This window comes from Amyelois transitella, chromosome 5 (assembly GCF_032362555.1).
Source record: "Amyelois transitella isolate CPQ chromosome 5, ilAmyTran1.1, whole genome shotgun sequence".
Taxonomy (NCBI): domain Eukaryota; kingdom Metazoa; phylum Arthropoda; class Insecta; order Lepidoptera; family Pyralidae; genus Amyelois; species Amyelois transitella.
Genome location: NC_083508.1, coordinates 1474908 through 1494418, shown reverse-complemented (window position 1 = coordinate 1494418; position 19511 = coordinate 1474908). Strand labels below are relative to the sequence as shown.

Below are 19511 nucleotides of genomic sequence, written 5' to 3'. Positions count from 1 at the left end.
GGATCGGAGCAAGTGGAAAGATGTACCTAGTCTCTGTCTATCCATCTGGGAAAGGACGTGATTCTATGTATGTATCTGTGTGTGTGCGCAAAGGTACGATAATAGATTATGGATTTTCATGTCGACCCATTTCATTTCAATACAGTACATTTAGATAAAGTTGTATTATTGAAATATCTAAGATTAAAAAGACAAACATACCCACGGCAGCCATTAGAAAAACAATTTCATTCACAATTGTCACATAATCAATGTCGTCGGAATCGAACCTACTATGTCGCGCCCACCCGTCCTCCCACGGTGTTTTTGGAGAGCCCACACTTAGTTTTGGCAGAATTTGTAACATTCATACATACAAATATGTCTTTTTCCTTTACGAGGTAGACAGAGCCAAGCCAACAGTCTTAAAAATACTGTTTACATCTTTCGATGTATTCATATTCTCTAGGTTACTCTTGACCTGACCTTTTCCCTGGAGGTTGCCAACTTGATCTAGGTATACTAGTATGTTCGTCTACAAACAACAAAATATCTTCTTCTTCCTCCTAGTTTTAGTCCCGGTTGCCTGGAGAGTGGTCCGGGGTATTTCTTTTATGGTCCTAGATTAGGTGAGTCAGGTGTATAAAAGAAGTGATTCCCATCTGACCTCCGCGACCTTTGCAGGTAAACCTAAGCCGTATTGGATCCTTGGTTACACAGATCAAGTTGCCTGAATGTGAAGGTTTCCTCACTATGTTTTTTCTCACCGGAAGGCCATCGTTTAGTATTGAACTAATGTACATACATAACTTCGAAAATAGTCGTTGGCGGGGTGGGATTTGAACCTGTGCCTTTTTGCGCCACACGCATTTTAACCTTACCGATTCGACCACCGACGCTCTCAAAGCAATCTTCATTCAAACACACATATGGTCACGTCTATATCCCTTGCGGGGTAGACAGAGCCAACAGTCTTGAAAAGACTGAATGGCCACATTCAGCTATTCGGCTTAATGATAGAATTGAGATTCCAATAGTGACAGGTTGCTAGCCCATCGCCTAAAAAGGAATCCCAAGTTTGTTAGCCTATCCCTTAGTCGCCTTTTACGACATCCACGGGAAAGAGATGGAGTGGTCCTATTCTTTTTTGTATTGGTGCCGGGAACCACACGGCAAATATACATATGTATTTATTTTTGTCCAAAATCCAATTTTTCAGTTCCTATGTTTATGGACGCAAAATGTGAGGTCATAAAGTGTTTTTTTTTAAATATTTAAATAACAATGCCTAAATGCATAGTTAAAAAATATTTATGGCAGATACTTAAAAACGTGTGGGTGTTAAAAAAGAAATATTTTTATAAAATTGCTCACAGCGTGAAAACTTATTATGCATATTAATCTGTTTGATATAGGTACCTAAGTATTCACCAAGTAATAAGTTTGATACTGTTATTTATGGTACTTTTTGTTATAAACCCATATCAGTCGTCATAATAAATTTTGTATAAAATATTGAAAAGTATTTTTGGACAAGTTTAAGTTTGTGACAAAATTTTAGCATATTTCGTTATTCTAATCGTAACAACGTAAAATAGGTAAATTTAATATTTCAAGATTTGATAGGTGAAGATATATAGAAACAGATTGTATTTTAAAAATCGGATACCAGGTGTCGCTTATTGACGTCACATAACTAAAGTCCAATTATCCGCTACCGCTTCGAAACGAAACGGCGAAACAAACTACACTGCAGCATTTTCACCGGACCTCAATTAACGCAAAATTTTAATTCTGTAAAAAAATAATTAAATAAATTTAAGTCTATCAGCTGAACGTGGCCTTTTATCAGTCTTTCAAGGCTGCTTGCTCTGTCTACCCCGCAAACGATATAGACGTGACTATATGAATGAATGAATGAGAATAAGTGTAGGTTTCAATGAACAGGTTATTGTATTGTGGCACAGAAGAATGTCAAACACTGCTTCAAGAATATTGATTCTATCAAATTGTGCTACCAGGTGTGTGCACGTTGAGCAACTTGGTCCATTAGCATTTTATAAAGGTCTGTTTGTGCGCGTGGGCATGTTTCGTGAATTGGGCATATCCGCCAGAACCGGGGGCACAAGTCTTGTATATTTACTAGTTACATACGATGACATCGATTGCTTACGAATTTGAAAACAATTCACACTTTTAGCTTATCTATACTAATTTTGAACGCGCTAATCTCAGGAACTGCTGGTTCGAATTGAAAAATTATTTTTGCATTACATAGACCATTTATCGAGGAAGGCTTTAGGCTATATAACATCACGCTGCAACTATAAGGAGAAAAGAAATAATGGAAAATGTGAAAAAAACGGGGAAAATTTTTCATCCTTGATGGCTTCAAAGATGCCCAAAATAACTATTCGTCGCACAGCTAGTTTATATATATTTTAAGGAAAACGAAGACATGACTTGACAATTTTTAATTAAGAATTATTTAAAATTACTATTTCATTAGTAGATTTTTATCACGAATGCGATAAAATTTAATAACTTCACAAGTACATTTTGTACACTAATCGTACCTACGGCCATAACGTAGAAGACTCAGGGCCCTGGCTCGTCAAATTACCGTGTTGTCTTTGATTGTTTAGAGAATGCAATGCATGCTTCCTGTTGTCATAGCGGGAATTAAAAAATTCTATGGAAATATACTCTTATCTAAGACTTGTAAGTTTACGGGATTACTGAACAAGTTGACAGTTATCAATAATTTCGTATAGTCTGTGGCGGAAGGGTTAAGGCGATCGAAAAAATACTATTAATGAAGGAAGTATAGTTATTAAGTTATTTATTCCTACAGAAAATAGAAGAAAAAAAGAGGAGAAAATAATCAGTTTAAAATGTCTTTATTATTCAACGTAAAAATTCAGATACTTTTGACAATAAAAAATATTTTTGACATATATCTAACAAACAAAATCATGGCAACCGTTGCTATGGCGTATACCAAGAAGATTGCCTAATTAACTATATTATTAGAAACAAACAAACAAAAAATAATGATGGCACATACATAGGGTGGCAAAAGTTAAAATCCTACCGCGGCCATGAATCCTTTTTCGGAGTTACGTATATTAGTTTAAATGCAAACTAATTTAATAATAAAATGTAACCATGTATTCTCTCGTCTACATTCTATCATCTACATATTTCTAATTCTATTTAATAATTATTGAAGTTGACGTTATTGAAGAAAATGCTTGGTAAATACATACACACGTTCACCTTTTTGGCTTGATGATAGAATTGAGATTCAAATAGTGACAGGTCGCTAGCCCATCGCCTAGAAGAAGAATCCCAAATTTATTAGCATATCCCTTAGTCGTCTTTAACGACATCCATGTCAAAAGAAGGAGTGGTCGTATTCTTTTATTATTGGTGCCACACGGTATCAAAAAAAATGCTTGGTAAACAGGTAAAAATATCATTTCAAATATACTAACGTCGTAAACGATTAGAACAAACAAAATGACATCAGCACCAAACCGGTTTGCGTCTGCACATCAAACTGGAATATTTACAAAGACCAGTATTTGGCAAACTAGTTTTTTTTTCTAGTAGGTAATTTGTAGTTTTGCGCTAAAATTGGAAGTTTATGATTTATAGGATTTGTAAGACGATACATATTAATTCTACTGGGTGACTGGCTGAAAAGTAGCATTCATCCAAGGCTCAATGAATTTTTTAATTAAAAAAAGGATATTTTTTAGCGTTGTTTATTACTCTTGCAGTAGCAAAAACATAATTGGTGCCAACTGAGTAGGTACCTACTTCTTTTTACAAACTAGGGAGTCTGTCAGCGGGAAGGCTGTGATTTACTTGGGATTCTTTTAGAGGCGATGGGATTATAACCTGTCACTATACCTGCGTCTAATTCCTTCATCAAGCTATCTAGCTGAATGAAGCGTTTGAGTCTTCTGAGTACTTATTGGCTGTGTCTACCCCGTATTGGATGTAGACGTGAAATGTGTATGTGAAATGTACAAGTCCTATCGCTATAGTTTCGAGACATAACTAAGAGTAAATATTCTAAATATATGTCATATAAATATATGACAGAGGTAGTCAGGACCTCTCGACCGCAGTGGATAGGGTGACCACCGCAACTGGGTCACTGGCCAATTCGTCAATTTGTGGCTCATTGACCACATGATTGACAACTGTAGCGATGCCAATATCATTAGTCCGTTTTTGATGCATTACAATGATTTACATAGATGTTATGGTGTACTCTTGTAAATTTAGGTAAAATACCTATTTAATAACCCGTGTAAGTATTTATTACTGCTTTGATTTTAATCAAAATTGGTTGGTGATTGGACCCGTTAATGACAATTTCAAGTTCTACAAGTCAATTAACAGCAATAAATTCATACTACATCTTCAAACCTCCACGGTAGCAAAATTAAATGTATGGCTGTCATATTGGTACTTGACCATATTAAGTCGAGCTGACGCAGGCACGATATTAATGCCTGCTGCTGATATAATGCAAGTCAATGGGCCGCCAGTCTAAAGATACTTCAAGATTTGTGAACAAATGTAGGACAAATGATTTGTTTAAAGAAATATTGAAAAAAAAAACCAAAACCAGGGATCATTGAGTTTGACGTTTGTCTTTGCATCTGTGGGTCGTCATCATAGAGGGTCAAAAAATTTTTTTTTCTATAAATAAATTTATGGTCTTATTTCATGAAAATTGGCTCAGCTATTTGGACGTGATGAGTGACTTAATTTTGGAAAGAAATACAAGCTCTTTTAATACACTTGTATCAGAATTTTGCATTAACTGAATGTTTTTAAAAGTCAGTTAAGTTGTTTGAAAATTCTATATGTAAAGATACTAAATATCCCTACATAATATAATAATCTGAGTTCCTGCTTATGATAAAATCATAAGTAATCATGGTTTTATTGTAAGTTGGTGCCAAAGTCCATGGAAGTCGGCGAATTTAGTGTCAGTAGTCACATTACCTTGGTTATTAAGTCCGGCGTGACAACATAAATTGCTAAAAAACAAGGTATATTATAGCATTGACGAATATCTCTCAGACATTTTATAAATTGGTATTTTTTATAATTGATATTGACATAAAATTATTATATTGAATTGTGTAACTGAACTGTGCATACTATTTGACTTATTAGCTTACATTGAATTTATTATTATTTATTTTATAAAATCTGAACTTCAGTAATTGCATGCCGAAAGGTAAAATGTAGCGGTACTATTTATATGTATACTAGAGGCCGCCCGCGACTTCGTCCGCATGGAAACCCTATCAATCCCGCGGGAACTCTGGGATAAAAAGTAGCCTATGTGTTATTCTGGGTCTTCAGCTACCTACATACCAAATTTCATCGTAATCGGTTCAGTAGTTTTTGCGTGAAAGAGTAACAAACATCCATACATCCATACAAACTTTCGCCTTTATAATAGTAAGTAGGATAACATCCCTTGTGTTACCTACATTTGCAATAAATAATTTGACTTTGACTTTGACTTTAACAGAAGCGTCACTTGTTACCATTACCTGGGTTCAGTGATCGCGAAAGTAGTTTTGTCACTAAATCTCCTTAAGAATATTACAACTTCTTTTTTATTACATACTAGAGGCCGCCCGCGACTTCGTCCGCATGGAAACCCTATCAATCCCGCGGGAACTCTGGGATAAAAAGTAGCCTATGTGTTATTCTGGGCCTTCAGCTACCTACATACCAAATTTCATGGTAATCGGTTCAGTAGTTTTTGCGTGAAAGAGTAACAAACATCCATACATCCATACAAACTTTCGCCTTTATAATAGTAGTAGGATGTACCTACATATAATCACGTCTTTATCCCTTGTGGAGTAGACAGAGCCAAAAGTGTTGAAAAGACTGATAGGCCTCGTTCAGCTATTTGGCTTTGAGATAGAATTGAGATTTAAATAGTGACAGGTTGCTAGCCCATCTCCTAAAAGGAGAATCCCCAGTTTATAAGCCTTCTTTTTTAAATTTTTATGATAATTCAGTATAGGTGTACCTTAATTAGAATGCTAGCCACTAATTAAGGTAACGAATTTTAATCTATGATATACATTAGATAATTTTGACAGTGTGGTTCCCGACCCTTTAGAATAGGACGCCTTCTCTTTTCCATGGATGTCGTAAAAGACGAATTAGTCAATGCTAATAAACTTGAGATTTTTTTTGTAGGCGATGGTCTTGCAATCTGTTACTATTTAAATTTCATTTTCATCATAAAGCTAAACAGCTGGCCGTGGCCTTTTTTAGTATTTTCAAGATTGTTGGCGTTGTCTATCCCGCAAGGGATATAGACGTAATATGAATGTAGATATTTTTCGCCCATTCCATGGAATATCTTTCTTAATTCCCCTCTACACTTCCCAAGGAACATACTTGTCAAATTTAACTTTCCCACATCAGCCTTTACATTGTCTATTAGTCAGTCTCTCAATCAGTTGCGCAAGAGTTTTATAATTACAAATTATCTTCTATAAGCATAATTCTATTTCAAATTTCAAGTATTATAATAAACTTCAATTCTAAAGGATAACTTGTGGTCGTTTATTCACTCATTTGTGCAATATCGTCGACATGCTAAAATTGTTTGACTAAGAAGTTCATCGACCGTTGTGTTTGTTGAAGAAGAAATATTAAACTCTTCGTGATTGGCTGATGAGGTCACACATGCGTCAACTAATGACCGCCTCGATTATTTGCACTGACTGCATGCATTTTGGTACAATACAGTATGTTCTCTGATATACTCTGTGCCATGTGGTTCTCAGTAACTTTGAATTGGACCACTCCATCTTTTTTTATCGCGGATGTTAAGTTTCTGCCTTGGAATTTTTTGTGTTTTTGTAGTAGTTTATATTCTCCTTTCTTTGCCTCCTATGTCCACAATAAATCTTTGTCGCCTTCGTCATGCAGTTGTAAGCAACTATGGTAAAAGTTATTTTCATGAATGCAGTGGAAATGAGAGTGTTAAGAAGTATGATGGGTGTGAAATTGAGTGACCGGATCAAGAACAGCGTGATAAGAGAATTTTATGATGTGAAAGAAGATGTAGTTACAGGAATAGAAAGGGTATGTTAAGATGGTTTGGTCATGTGGAGAGGATGAATGAAAGCAGGTTGACTTAACAGATATACAGGAGAGTGTGGAGGGAAAGGTCGGAGTGGGAAGACCTAGACGAACTTATCTTGATCAAATTAAGAACGTCCTGGTAAAGGGTCAGGTCGCTTCATCCACATTATATTTAATCTACAATAATATGACGTAAGAAAGAAAATTCTCGAAACCGCCGAGCTTGCATGAAGAGAGTTATGAATGTGGATGAAGCGATGGAAGTATGCAGAGATCGTGGCAAGTGGAAAGACGTAGTCTGTATGTATGTAATTTATAGTTTTCATTTCAGATTAGGTTACAACGTATTAAAACGACCGTTTAAATAAATAAACGTCAATTTAATTGTCATTTACATGACAACAGACAAATGGGCTCAACATTAATAAGTTATGATATCTGTTTGTTCGTCTTGTCGTCCACGTCGCCTAAACTAGTAGATTCTGCGTCATGTGGACGTTGACATACGGTCAATGTAATTTGGAGTGTTCATTAATCTTGGCTAATATTGAATTAATGCGTACGTGTGATGTAAAGGTTTCGGAGAAATCAATTGGGTTGTTTGCATTGGTCTGGTAGCGAGTGCTACTTCTACGCGTCTATATCCCTTGCGGGGTAGACAGAGCTAACAGTCTTGAATACACTGAAACGTTCAACGGTTTGGTGGACGTGAAATTATAGTGGGTGTACTCAGTCGTTTTTGTTCCTTTTATTTAGTTTTTTTTGAAGACCTATTTTTATAAGGCCAATTTTTTATAAGGCCATTTTTTATAAGGCCACGGGCTTGCGACTGGCACTACCTTTGAATCTCAATAACATCGTGCAGACATACCTACATTTAATTCATTATCACCTACCATCAGGTGAGATGGTAAACAAATACCTAAACCAAATATTGAATAAAGACAAGGCGGTCATTGGGTCGTGTGACTTTTGACTCTGTCTACTACATAAGGTGATGTCCTTGTAACTATGCGTATTTTTTTTTATAAAAAGATATGAGTGTGTGTGACCTTAATCTGACTGGTGATAACCAAGATGAGGCCTAAGGAACGCAAATTCAAATAGTGCCTATTCACTCTTGCCTTGAAAATATGTAAGTTAATATCATTCCTACTCCATGTGGGTACTTAATGAAGGCTTGTAGAGCGAATTTAATTAAATTAAATTTTAATAATAGTATATGGATCTCAATACTATAATTAAGCCAAACAGCTGAATGTGGCCTATAAGTCTTTTCAAGACTGTTGGCTCTGTCTACCCCGCAGGCGAAATTCTGTCAGAGTATAACTATTCCCTGAACTATTTTCAACAGAAGCCAGTCCTTCTAATAACAACGTCAATCTTCATCTAACTTGTCCACAAGTAAGTGATTTTTATTGAGAACAATTAAATTAAGCTTTTGTACATTAATTTATTGAATAATTACATCGATAGCCCGCGGTAGGGGAACAAAACAATTTAACCAATTACAAGTAAAAATAAATGATCGAATTCTGACCACGGTCACCAGAAGGTCACATTACTATGGGTTTTCTTATGGCGTAAATTATATAAGTAGAAAATACTACCCCTCCAGGAAAGAAGCGTTATATAAATAAGTAGAAAATATTTTCACCATGATCTGGTAACCCGCCAAGATGGGATAGGCAGAGAGAACACATGGTAAACGCACAGGTCCGATCCGCAATTAACCATAAGTGCCTCCAATTTGGTCCTCCAATTCCTGCCAATTGAGTCCAGTTGTTGCATCACAGATAAATGATAAATTAAAGATTGTTTAGCATCTGTGCCATGTAGTCGTGATTGATATGATCGTATTGATGTTATCATTCGATTTTATTTATTGGCATCGCGTATACTTTAATTAGGGACAAGGATATTTGTTTGTTGAATAAGTTTAAACATCTTAGCTTGAGTAGAATTCAATAGTAATAGTTGTTGTAAAGTAGGTATTTTTTTTATATTTTACTCTTATTTGCAATAAATAATTTTATCCATCTATCTATAGAGATATCAGTTTTAAAATGGATCTAAGGTTCGTTTATTTATTTGAAACTATTGCACAAAAGGTGGAGCCCCAAGTCTTCCAACTGTCCAAAAGACAAATAAGTGATATAGTTGGTTAAATAAAGTGATGCACAATTAAAACTTCATGCACAAAACATGTACTATTCTGCTTAGGGTATTAAAAAAAATGATTAATTTTTTATCTTACCTGCCTCTCTATTAAAACACAATTAATTGTTATAGTTTCCATTTTTTAAATAACAGCAATTATTTCTATCAACACAGAATCATCTGCTAGTTAACTACCACGTGGCCCGGTTAACTAATTAATCTCTTCATTAATCAGTTAGTTCCATCATAACTGCTTTATAATCACAGTCCCTTTGTTTTAATCAGCTGTTGATTTGTTAAGGGGGAGATGTTTATGAATAAATTTAAAACAGTTTGTTTGAAAGTAAACGTAATTATGAACATAAAAAAATTTACATATACATTAACATAAAAAACACAATACAATTTATATGTAAGTGAGGTCTTACAATATAAAAAAAATTGTAGACTCGAAGATTAGTATTTTAAATTGCAATGACTTACACCATAATGACGTTTCTCTCTAGTAACAAATTCCCACATAAAATCAAAATGACACCAAAAATAATGTAGCGTAAAAACGTAAATTTTATATCATTCGAATAGTAATAAACAATATGTTATTATGACATTACAAATCTATATGTAATGCCGGGAGAAGCGGAAAATTGAGGCTTCTTTTTTTATTTTGTAGTCCATTGTCTATGCCGACTAGGGTTGCTGACAATACTTACCTTCCCTTCACTTCACTTTTTAATATTAAGGCTCCATCGTTCAACAAAAGGATGCTTTTCCCAATGTCAAGGTTGAAAAATACACGATTGAACTTGACAAGTGACGCTGTCGTAGAACCGTGTATAACCTAAAACAACACAACAGTTAGTTAGGTACTTAAGATTATTAGTGAAATAATAAATCCGAGAGGAAAGTGTCAACTTCATTTTGTTTTTATGTGGACGATTTTTGAGGTTTTTTTTTAGTCGTCGCCAGTACTAAGCTTATTTTACACACAAAAATCAAAGTTAATTGGAATTTACTCTTTTATTTTTTCTAGAAACTTCTTGAATGAGCTAATATCATTTCGACGTCGAAGTAAAAAATCTAGTGAAATCATCTGCAATCCTGATCTAGGACCTGTATTTCTTTTTTGTATTTTTCCCTTTAAGTTGGCAACCCTGCTGCTTACTGCATAGGCGCTCTTCCGTAACGGTTGTCAGTTTGATATCGATCGTGTTTAATTACATTCGAATAGTATTTTGATAAATTATACTGTACAGTGGGTGTTACATGAACCATATAATTACTAGGAAAATGGTAATTCGATAATCTTAGTAAAAGTTGCAAGTTAGCTGTTCATTTGGAAAAAGCTGGTACAAAAACACGTATTAATGAAAAGTAGCGATAAATTTGCGTTGACTAAAATTGCGTAAGATCGTGTATGAATAACATGTAAGCTAGTATACCTTTAGTGTGCCGTGTAGTTCCCGGGACTTAAGAATAGGACAATTCCATCTCTTTCCCATGGATGTCGTACGGGATAGGCTAATAAACTTTGTGATTCTTCTTTTAGGCGATGGGCTAGCAACTTGACACTATTTGCATCTCAGTCCTATCATTATGCCAAAAAGCTGAACGTGGCCTATCAGTCTTTTCAAGACTATGGATCTGTCTACCCCGCAAGGGATATAGACGTGAAAACATGTATGTATGTAAAAAATAGCCTACAAATCTAAGTCATTACAAAACAACAATTAATGTTTAGAATAGTTTTCTATGACGTTCCACGTGAAATGTTTATATAAACGGTTTGTATTATAAATGTTACATACACTCTCATTTAGTCGTGCACCGGACTGGATCATTGACGCTTCCCTTTATGAGGGGCAGAATGATTTATGAACAATTTGTTTTGTAGCATTTGTAACAAAACTGAAAAAAACTTGGAAAAAATAAAAGAAAATATGAAAACATACCAGAAAAAAAAATACGGCGAAAAGAATTGATGAAGTCTTTTTAAATATAAGAATGAAAAATACATAGTAATACGTACATAAAATCGCGTCCATATCCCTTGCGGGGTAGACAGAGCCAACATTCAACAGGCTTTAACTCTATTTGCTGAACTGAATTGAGATTCAAATAGTGACAGGTTGCCAGCCCATCGCCTGAAAGACGAATCCCAAGTTGATAAGCCTATCCCCTAATCGCCTTTGATGACATCCACGGGAAAGAGATGGAGAGTTCCTATTCCTTTTTTTGATATAGACGTGACTATATGTATGTATGTATTAATGAAAAAGCTGTGTACATGGACATTTTAAATTTGATATGTCATCACCCCCTTTTAAAAAGTATAATTTTTATTCAGTTAATAAGATGCCATGATAAGATAAGGCATTATCGATCATACCATTATCGATCGTAAACATTAAAGTGAAAAATCTGATGATTGAGACATCAATCACCCACACGTTGAAAAACTACTTGATCGATATCAGTCTTCCTGTTACTCATCAATTTTTACGTCTTTTTACACGGGGCGACCAAAAATGGCGCTTAATAGACTTCATGTTATAATTTAAGGTCCGTTTGAATCGTTATTCATGCATTGGTTATGTCATCTTTCGGATTTCGTTACCGTGTGGTTCCCGGCACCAACAGGAAAAAAAAGAATAGGTCCACTCCATTTCTTCCCGTGGATGTCGTTAAAGGTGACTAAGGGACAAGAGCACATACATCTAGGTGCCACAAAAGCATACTCAAAGAGGGTTGACGTCAGGCAGGCGGCCGGTCATAAAACTGAAGTCAAAAAATATATTAGATATTAAAAAATATGGAAGTATTATACTATCAATATTCGTACTTAATTCGCGCGGACCTTGTATATAACAGTCATAACAGTTACCAAATTGCCGCTGTCAATATATATTTGCATTGAGACGTATAAACAAATTATCTTGCTTCGCTCGTAAGTATAGAGGTGGCCGTTCATTTGTCAAAAATATGGCCTCTTAGTTCGAAATTATTCCTCACAAAATGGACAGACTCGCTTGTGTATAATTTGGTTCGTTCAGGCTTTTAGCGTCGCGACGAAAAAGGATCGTGATTATGGGTATCAGGGCAGATAAAAATCATATAGGAGTATCTTCAGCACTGAGCCGGATAAAGCTATGAAGTGTTTTGGACGATGTGTGGTCAACATTTGGGAAACTCATTTAACAACAATAATAAGAGGGCCGTAAATGGAAGGTTTTAGAACGGAAAAGGGACGAATGGATGGCGTGAAGGAAATCATGATAGGTAAGATCTGACTAGTGTGTTGACAAGTGATAGAATAAACTGAAAAAAAAAAATACGGCTGGTTCGACACTATTCAGGTAAAGAGTGGGAAAACATAACGGCGAAGAAGAAACTTGTAGTTCCCGGCACCAATAGAAAAAACAATAGGACCACTCCATCTCCCTTCCATGGATGTCGTAAAAGGCGACAAAGGAGTAGGTTTATAAACTTGGGATTCTTCTTTTAGGTGATAGGCTAGCAACCTGTCACTATTTGAATCTCAATTCTATCTTAAAGCCGAATAGCTGAACGTGGCCATTCAGTCTTTTCAAGACTGTTGGCTCTGTCTACCCCGCAAGGGATATAGACATGATTATATGTATGTATGTAATAAACGTGTGATTTTAAGTGATGAACATTTTTGATAGAATCTTTTACCTCGTTTATCCTTCTCCTTTAAAAGTTATCTGCTTCTTTTCCCTATATTCACCGTCATAACTTCTACATTAGCATCATTGAAAAACGAAGAATTACGCACATATAAATGTGCTTTAGTTAATTCGTATCAATGTGTTTTTACAAATGTACATAAAATCACGCCTCTTTCCCGAAGGGGTAGGCAGACAATACATCTTTCCACTTGCCACGATCCTTGCTTACCTCTTTCGCTTCATCTACATACATAACTCTCTTTAAGTTCGGCATTTTTTTTCATATTTCTTGATATTTCGGCCACGCTGGTGATTAAAAGTTAATATTTTAATTGGTAGTTGGGTTACAATGTTCCCGTCTTCAAATTAAGAGATCGACCTTCCGATGATCTTCAGCTGAACTTTTCACAAAAACATCGCGACCAATTTAAAATGTTAACCTTTATTATACACATTTATTATAAAATTCTTCATTCGCTATTTAAAAACATTGTCTGAGTTATTTTAATTGTGTTTAATTTGCAATGAATACTGTTTGTTTGAATTTGACGTCGTTTTTAGAAATTTCTGTCTGTCTGTATGTTTGTACTCGCATCTCGGATAAACTGTTGTTTAGATTTGAATGCAGTTTTCTCAGATGTGTTTTTTATTGGCCAACTTAAAAAAACTTCAGTATTCTTCGGTATTCAAAAATTTCTCTCTGGTATTAACAAATTTCTCCCCTATCCCTTTAGGAGAGGCATACAAGGTAATTGCGGACGAAGTCGCGGGCAAAAGCCAGTTTTTAAATATACTAATGAAGGCCAGTTATCTTTAGTAATAGCATAGTCATATGACTCATCTGAATATTTCCCATAAGGAGAAAGTTGTCAAACTAATCGTAACCATAAGTTCTGAGTGGTGGTGACTCATCATCACGTGAACAGACAATCATCAGATAACTGACCACTCTGCGGTGAAACAAAATAGAAATAAAATAAAGGTAACTTCATAACTAAACTCTGTGGCTTATGGCCAGGCAATGTTCACGTGTACTGTCATGGAGAACAGCTTTATAAACACATTAAAAAACATTAATTTTCTATTTACATATTAAAAAGACAATTCAGACGGCGAAGATTGATAAAATTTAGTTTATAGAAAATAATATGATTTCCAATAAGTTAGGATTGTGACGTATGCCGCTAAATGTAAGATCATACTGAAAAAATGTTAATATCTGGAAGGTTACTACGTTTAGTTATTCCTCCATTATTGTGCTACGAATAATTAGCTTCGTTGATCGATGAATCTATCAATCTATAAAAATCCTTCAAAATTAATCGTATGAATAAATCCATCGTCTTAACAAAACGGCTGGACCAAAGCCGCTTTGTCATTGTCAATGCCACTGAAGTTTAAATCATATTAGAAGAAAACTGCATAATAAAAAATCGTAAGATTTTGTACAAATTTTCTTACCGCCTGTACCCAATCAGTCTAAAAGGCTACCTCACACGATTAGAGGCAGGTCAGGAAGCGAATAGGGGGAGGGAGGGGAAGTTCATCAACTCATTAGGCCGCGGTCATCAAAACTGATGTTGCTTTGACAGTGATAAACTTATCTATTATGGAAATATTAGTTCGGAGGGAGGCACGACATGTTTTACAATGTACGGCGTTATATCCACATGAGTTGTGGTGTACCTGTAAAACAAAAATTAAGGGCGTTTGACTTGGTGATATTTTTTGACAATAAAGATATTTTTTTCATTTTCCCGTGTGGTTCCCGGCACCAATACAAAAAAGAATAGGACCAATCCATTTCTTTCCCATGGATGTCGTAAAAGGCGACTAAGGGATAGGCTTACAAACTTGGGATTCTTTTTTAGGCGATGGGCTAGCAACCTGTCACTATTTGAATCTCAATTCTATCATTAAGCCAAATAGCTGAACGTGGCCATTCAGTCTTTTCAAGACTGTTGGCTGTGTCTACTCCGCAAGGGATATAGACGTGACTATATGTATGTATGTTATTTTTTTTTATTTTTATTTATATGTGAGATATGATAAGACAATGTGGCCATATTTTATTCATTGGTTTTAATTCTTAAACAAGGCCCGGGCTTTGGTTTCGTGAAAATTTTCTGAAATAGGTCTTATAGGTAATTCAAATTCTAATTAATTTTTTTTATTTGTATAATATGTGTACGTTAAGGTCTTAAATTTGTATGTATAAATTTAATTTATATATATTTTAACTTATTCAAATACAAAAGAATATAATTGATTCCAAAATCCTTTATTAAACAAACTTAAAAATTTGTTGATTAATAAATTTTCATTAGAGCCTCGTTTCGTAAGATACGTGGCACAAACATTATAAACCATTTAACGTAACCCTTAATTATATGCCCTGTCTTTAGTACAATCAAAAATAATGCGCGCTTTCACTTAAAAATTAATTATAGTCTGATTCCAAGAGCGAACCTCGCGCCAGTATCTGAAGAGTTGACACGCCCTGTGCTTGTGTCCGTTGTCATACGGCGAATCTTCGGAGAACCGCCAAAATTTTATTGATTGCAACTTCGTTAAGATAAAATACGGGCGGTCATCAGTATGTTCGAGTACTTTTGACCTGACCCTTTACCAGGGCGTCCTTAAATTTAATGTTGATTCATTCATTCATATAATCACGTCTATAACCCTTGCGGCGTACACAGAGCCAGTAGTCTTGTAAAGACTGATAGGTCACGTTTAGCTGTTTGACTTAATGATAGAATAAAGATTAAAATAGTGAAAGGTTGCCATCCCATCGCCTAAAAGAAGATTCTCAAATAAGCCTATCCCTTAGTCGCCTTTTACGACATCCATGGGAATGAGACGGAGTTGTCCTATTCTTTTTTTTTAATGGTGCCACACGGCGACGTAATTACCTATTTTATTCAATAAATACATATATATTTTAATTGTTCCTGCGGTTCGATAATGAAAACGAGCAATCACAATCAATATGAGCATCCATCATGTCAGTGTTTTTGCTTCAATAAAATTGAATTCCGTGATGCACGCGGCCGATGCAGAATTAAGTTATTACCGGCCATATTTCTTGGCGTGACACTGGCGTAACTCCGAATTGGGGCTATCTATAGCTGGATTTTATTTATGGTAAAAAAAAATAACTTGGTCATGGAGAGAGAAATTATTGGTCACGAGTGGATGTGATTAAAATTCTATAAAAAAAGCATGGAACCTTTTCCATCCTTTTTTCATAGAATTTACTACTGAAGGGGTGAGGAAAGAACGGAATCACACTGTAGGAAAATCACACACTAAATAGTTTAATATAAATAAATCACCCACTAAATAGTATAATAAAATAAGGCAACCGGTTGTCTAGATACATACATAGATACTATCACGCCTGTTTCCCAGTATAGTTGCGCTGTAGCAATTCAAAAAGGTCATAAGCTCAGCGGATTTCTTTGCTTGTGATGAGCAAAGCACTGGTTCAGCTTTCTCCGGTTGACCGACCCTGTATTTGATGAGATTCGAAAGGTGGATATATCGCCCATGTACCTAGTGAAGAGAGAAATTTCATAATGAAGCTGACACCGACCCCAAGCATCTATACTAATATTATAAAGCTGAAGAGTTTGTTTGTTTGAACGCGCTAATCTCAAGAACTTCTAGTCCGAATTGAAAAATTCTTTTTGTGTTGAATAGACCACTTCTCGAGGAAGGTTTTTGGCTATATAACATCTCGCTGTAACTATTATGAACGAAGAAATAATGGAAAATGTGAAAAATAAAACGGGGAAAATTATTCATCCTTGAGGGCTTCAATGATGCCCAAAATAACTATTCCAAGCGGACGGAGTCGCGGGCACAGCTAGTATAAGATACATGGAGATTGTATTGCAATCGAGGTCTAATTCGGATTAGGAATTTCTCGTGTTACAGTTTAGATACTCAACGATACTATATCTTGTTTCAGTGAACAACAAGGACCAGCGTCATCAGCAGATCGACCAGAAGTCCAACCAGTGGTTCGGAGCCACGCTCAGCAGCAGCGGCAGCAATGGACCGATTGTCGTGAGTTACTTTTGTCTTAATTGCTTTCTTTTACGGTTTGCATCTTCGCTGATTCTGCCAATGTCATGGTCTGAAGAGGCACGAAGTTACGAAATTGATCGATGGATGGATATACAATCTGTAAGGAGGTTCAGGGATGTGACATTGCTGATAAAAAATCGATTTTTATATAATCGATTTATTTTTTAAGTATGAAAAATCGATTAACAAATAATCGATTTTGCTTAAGAAAATAATCGATTTTATTATATTGATTGATTTTTTCCTAATTTTTCAGTAACAACAGTAAGTTCTTATATAATCAACACAAATGTAAGTTTTTAACAATCAAGTTTGAAAAATGAAGTTTCAGCAACGAATAATGAATAAAATATCAACTGAATGTTGGTCAAATACTGTTCATCGACTAATTCCATCTAGAGAATGTTTGATTAAATTAATCATCTAAACAGTTTTAAGAGCACAGATGGCGTTAATGTAATATTATGGAGCTGTGATAGTATTCTTTGGCAGTTCGCGTTCCGGGCTCCAAGCCAGAAGACAAAAACGTAATGTCGGAGTGCATTTATTGTATGATTATAAAAATCGATTTTTAATCGATTATCAATTTTAAAAAAATCACGTAAAAAAATCGATTTTTACTTTTAAAAAAATCGATTTTTAATCGATTTTTTCCATAATCGACTTTTTTTTCACATTCCTAGAGGTTCTGTGTGCATGCATCATTACATTTGCCACGATCGCTGATCACGATACTTCCTTTGCTTCATCCACATTCATCAGTCTCTTTATACAATTTGATTGGGTACTCTTGACCTGAATTGCCAAGTCGTAACAGATTTTATTTCAAAAATTTTTTTTTGTAGCTGTTGAAGTGTGTGGTGTAAGTAGAAGAAGGAAAGGAAAAAATCACAAAAATGCGTGGATGAGTAAAGATGTGCAAGAACTTGTGCGATTAAAGAAGAAAGCATGGCTGGATTTGTTAGCAGCAAAAGCTAACTTAAGAATGCAAGAGGTTATAGATGAAGATGTGAATGAAGCACGTAAGGAATATAAGAAAATGAAAGATTTGGTTAAGAAAGCTGTGATTAGAAAGAAAGAAGAGTATAAAGAGGATTTTGATAAAAGGCTATCAGAAGACTTTCAGTCAAATCTGAAAGTATTCTGGAAATCCGTCAGGTCAGCCCGAGGAAATACTATAACCAGAGAGCTGACTAGGATCAGATGCCAGGATGGTAGCGTTGTGAAAGGAGAAGAATGTGTACTAAAGATATGGAAGGACTATTTTGAAAGTTTATTTGAAAAAAAGGAAGGAAATAAGAAAGATTTCTGCTATAGCGAAGAAAAAGAGAATGAGATGGAAGGCGAAATTGAAATGTTCGAAATTGTGGAAGCACTTAAGAGTATGAAAGCGGGAAAGGCTGCTGGGTGTGATAGAGTGTCGGTCGAGATGCTTAAAGCAGGAAAAGGCGTAGTAGCTAGTCAGTTGTACTGCCTTTTCAATTTGTGTTGGAGAAGCGGCCGAGTACCAAAAGATTGGTGTAAGGCTGTTATCGTGCCACTTTACAAAGGAAAAGGGTCACAGCTGGACTGCAAAAATTATCGTGGTATAAGCCTGCTTAGCGTCGTCGGCAAATTGTATGCTAAGGTATTGATTAATAGAGTCAGGAATGAAACTGATGACAAAATATGGGATGCTCAAGCGGGATTTCGAAAGGGAATGGGATGTACTGATCAGGTCTTTTCCTTGCGGTGCATAGCCGAAAAGTTTTTGGCCAAGAGTCAAAAAGTCTATTGCACATTCGTAGATCTGGAAAAGGCCTATGACAGAGTTGAGAGGAATGAATTGTGGTCAGCACTTTCTATGCATGGGGTGAGCAGTCTCTTAATACGAGCACTGAAATCCTTATATGAGGATTCGAGTGCTTGTGTCAGGATAAACGGAGCGCACACTGAGTGGTTTAAGATTGAGAAAGGCGTTAGGCAAGGATGTGTTGCGTCACCGTGGCTGTTCAACCTATTTATGGATAGCTGTTTGACAGATTTGAAAGAGTCTAAAAGTGGATTAAGGATGAATGAGTTAATCGTCAAATGTCTGCTCTATGCCGACGATCAGGTTATACTGGCGTCATCAGCGGAGGAGTTACAGGAGATGGTAAACTGTATGCATGAAGCTTTAAAAGAGAAAGGAATGAAAGTGAACGTAAGTAAAACTAAAACACTGGTTTTTGAAATGGAGAAAGAAATGACAGCATGTAATATTTTGATTGGAGGAGAAAAAGTGGAGCAAGTGATAGAGTTTGTATATCTAGGATCAAAGTTTACATCAGATGGCAAGTATGATAGTGATATTGAAAGGAGAGTGAACGCGGGGAACATGGTGAATGGAGCTTTGCATGCCTTTATGAGCAGTCAGAAACTATCCAAAAAGGCTCGACTGGCTGTGCACAGGGGCGTGTT

At 35.6% G+C, this 19511-nt stretch overlaps 1 protein-coding gene across 1 annotated transcript in view; it reads left to right on the top strand.

Annotated features, from left to right (window-relative positions):
- The window catches only part of LOC106138771 (integrin alpha-PS2), a 124247-nt gene that overhangs the window by 51761 nt on the left and 52975 nt on the right, over positions 1-19511 (top strand). Inside the window, exon 3 of the mRNA XM_060954798.1 lies at positions 16954-17051. Coding sequence (XP_060810781.1) covers positions 16954-17051 — 98 coding nt within the window. The remainder of the gene's footprint in view (positions 1-16953; positions 17052-19511) is intronic.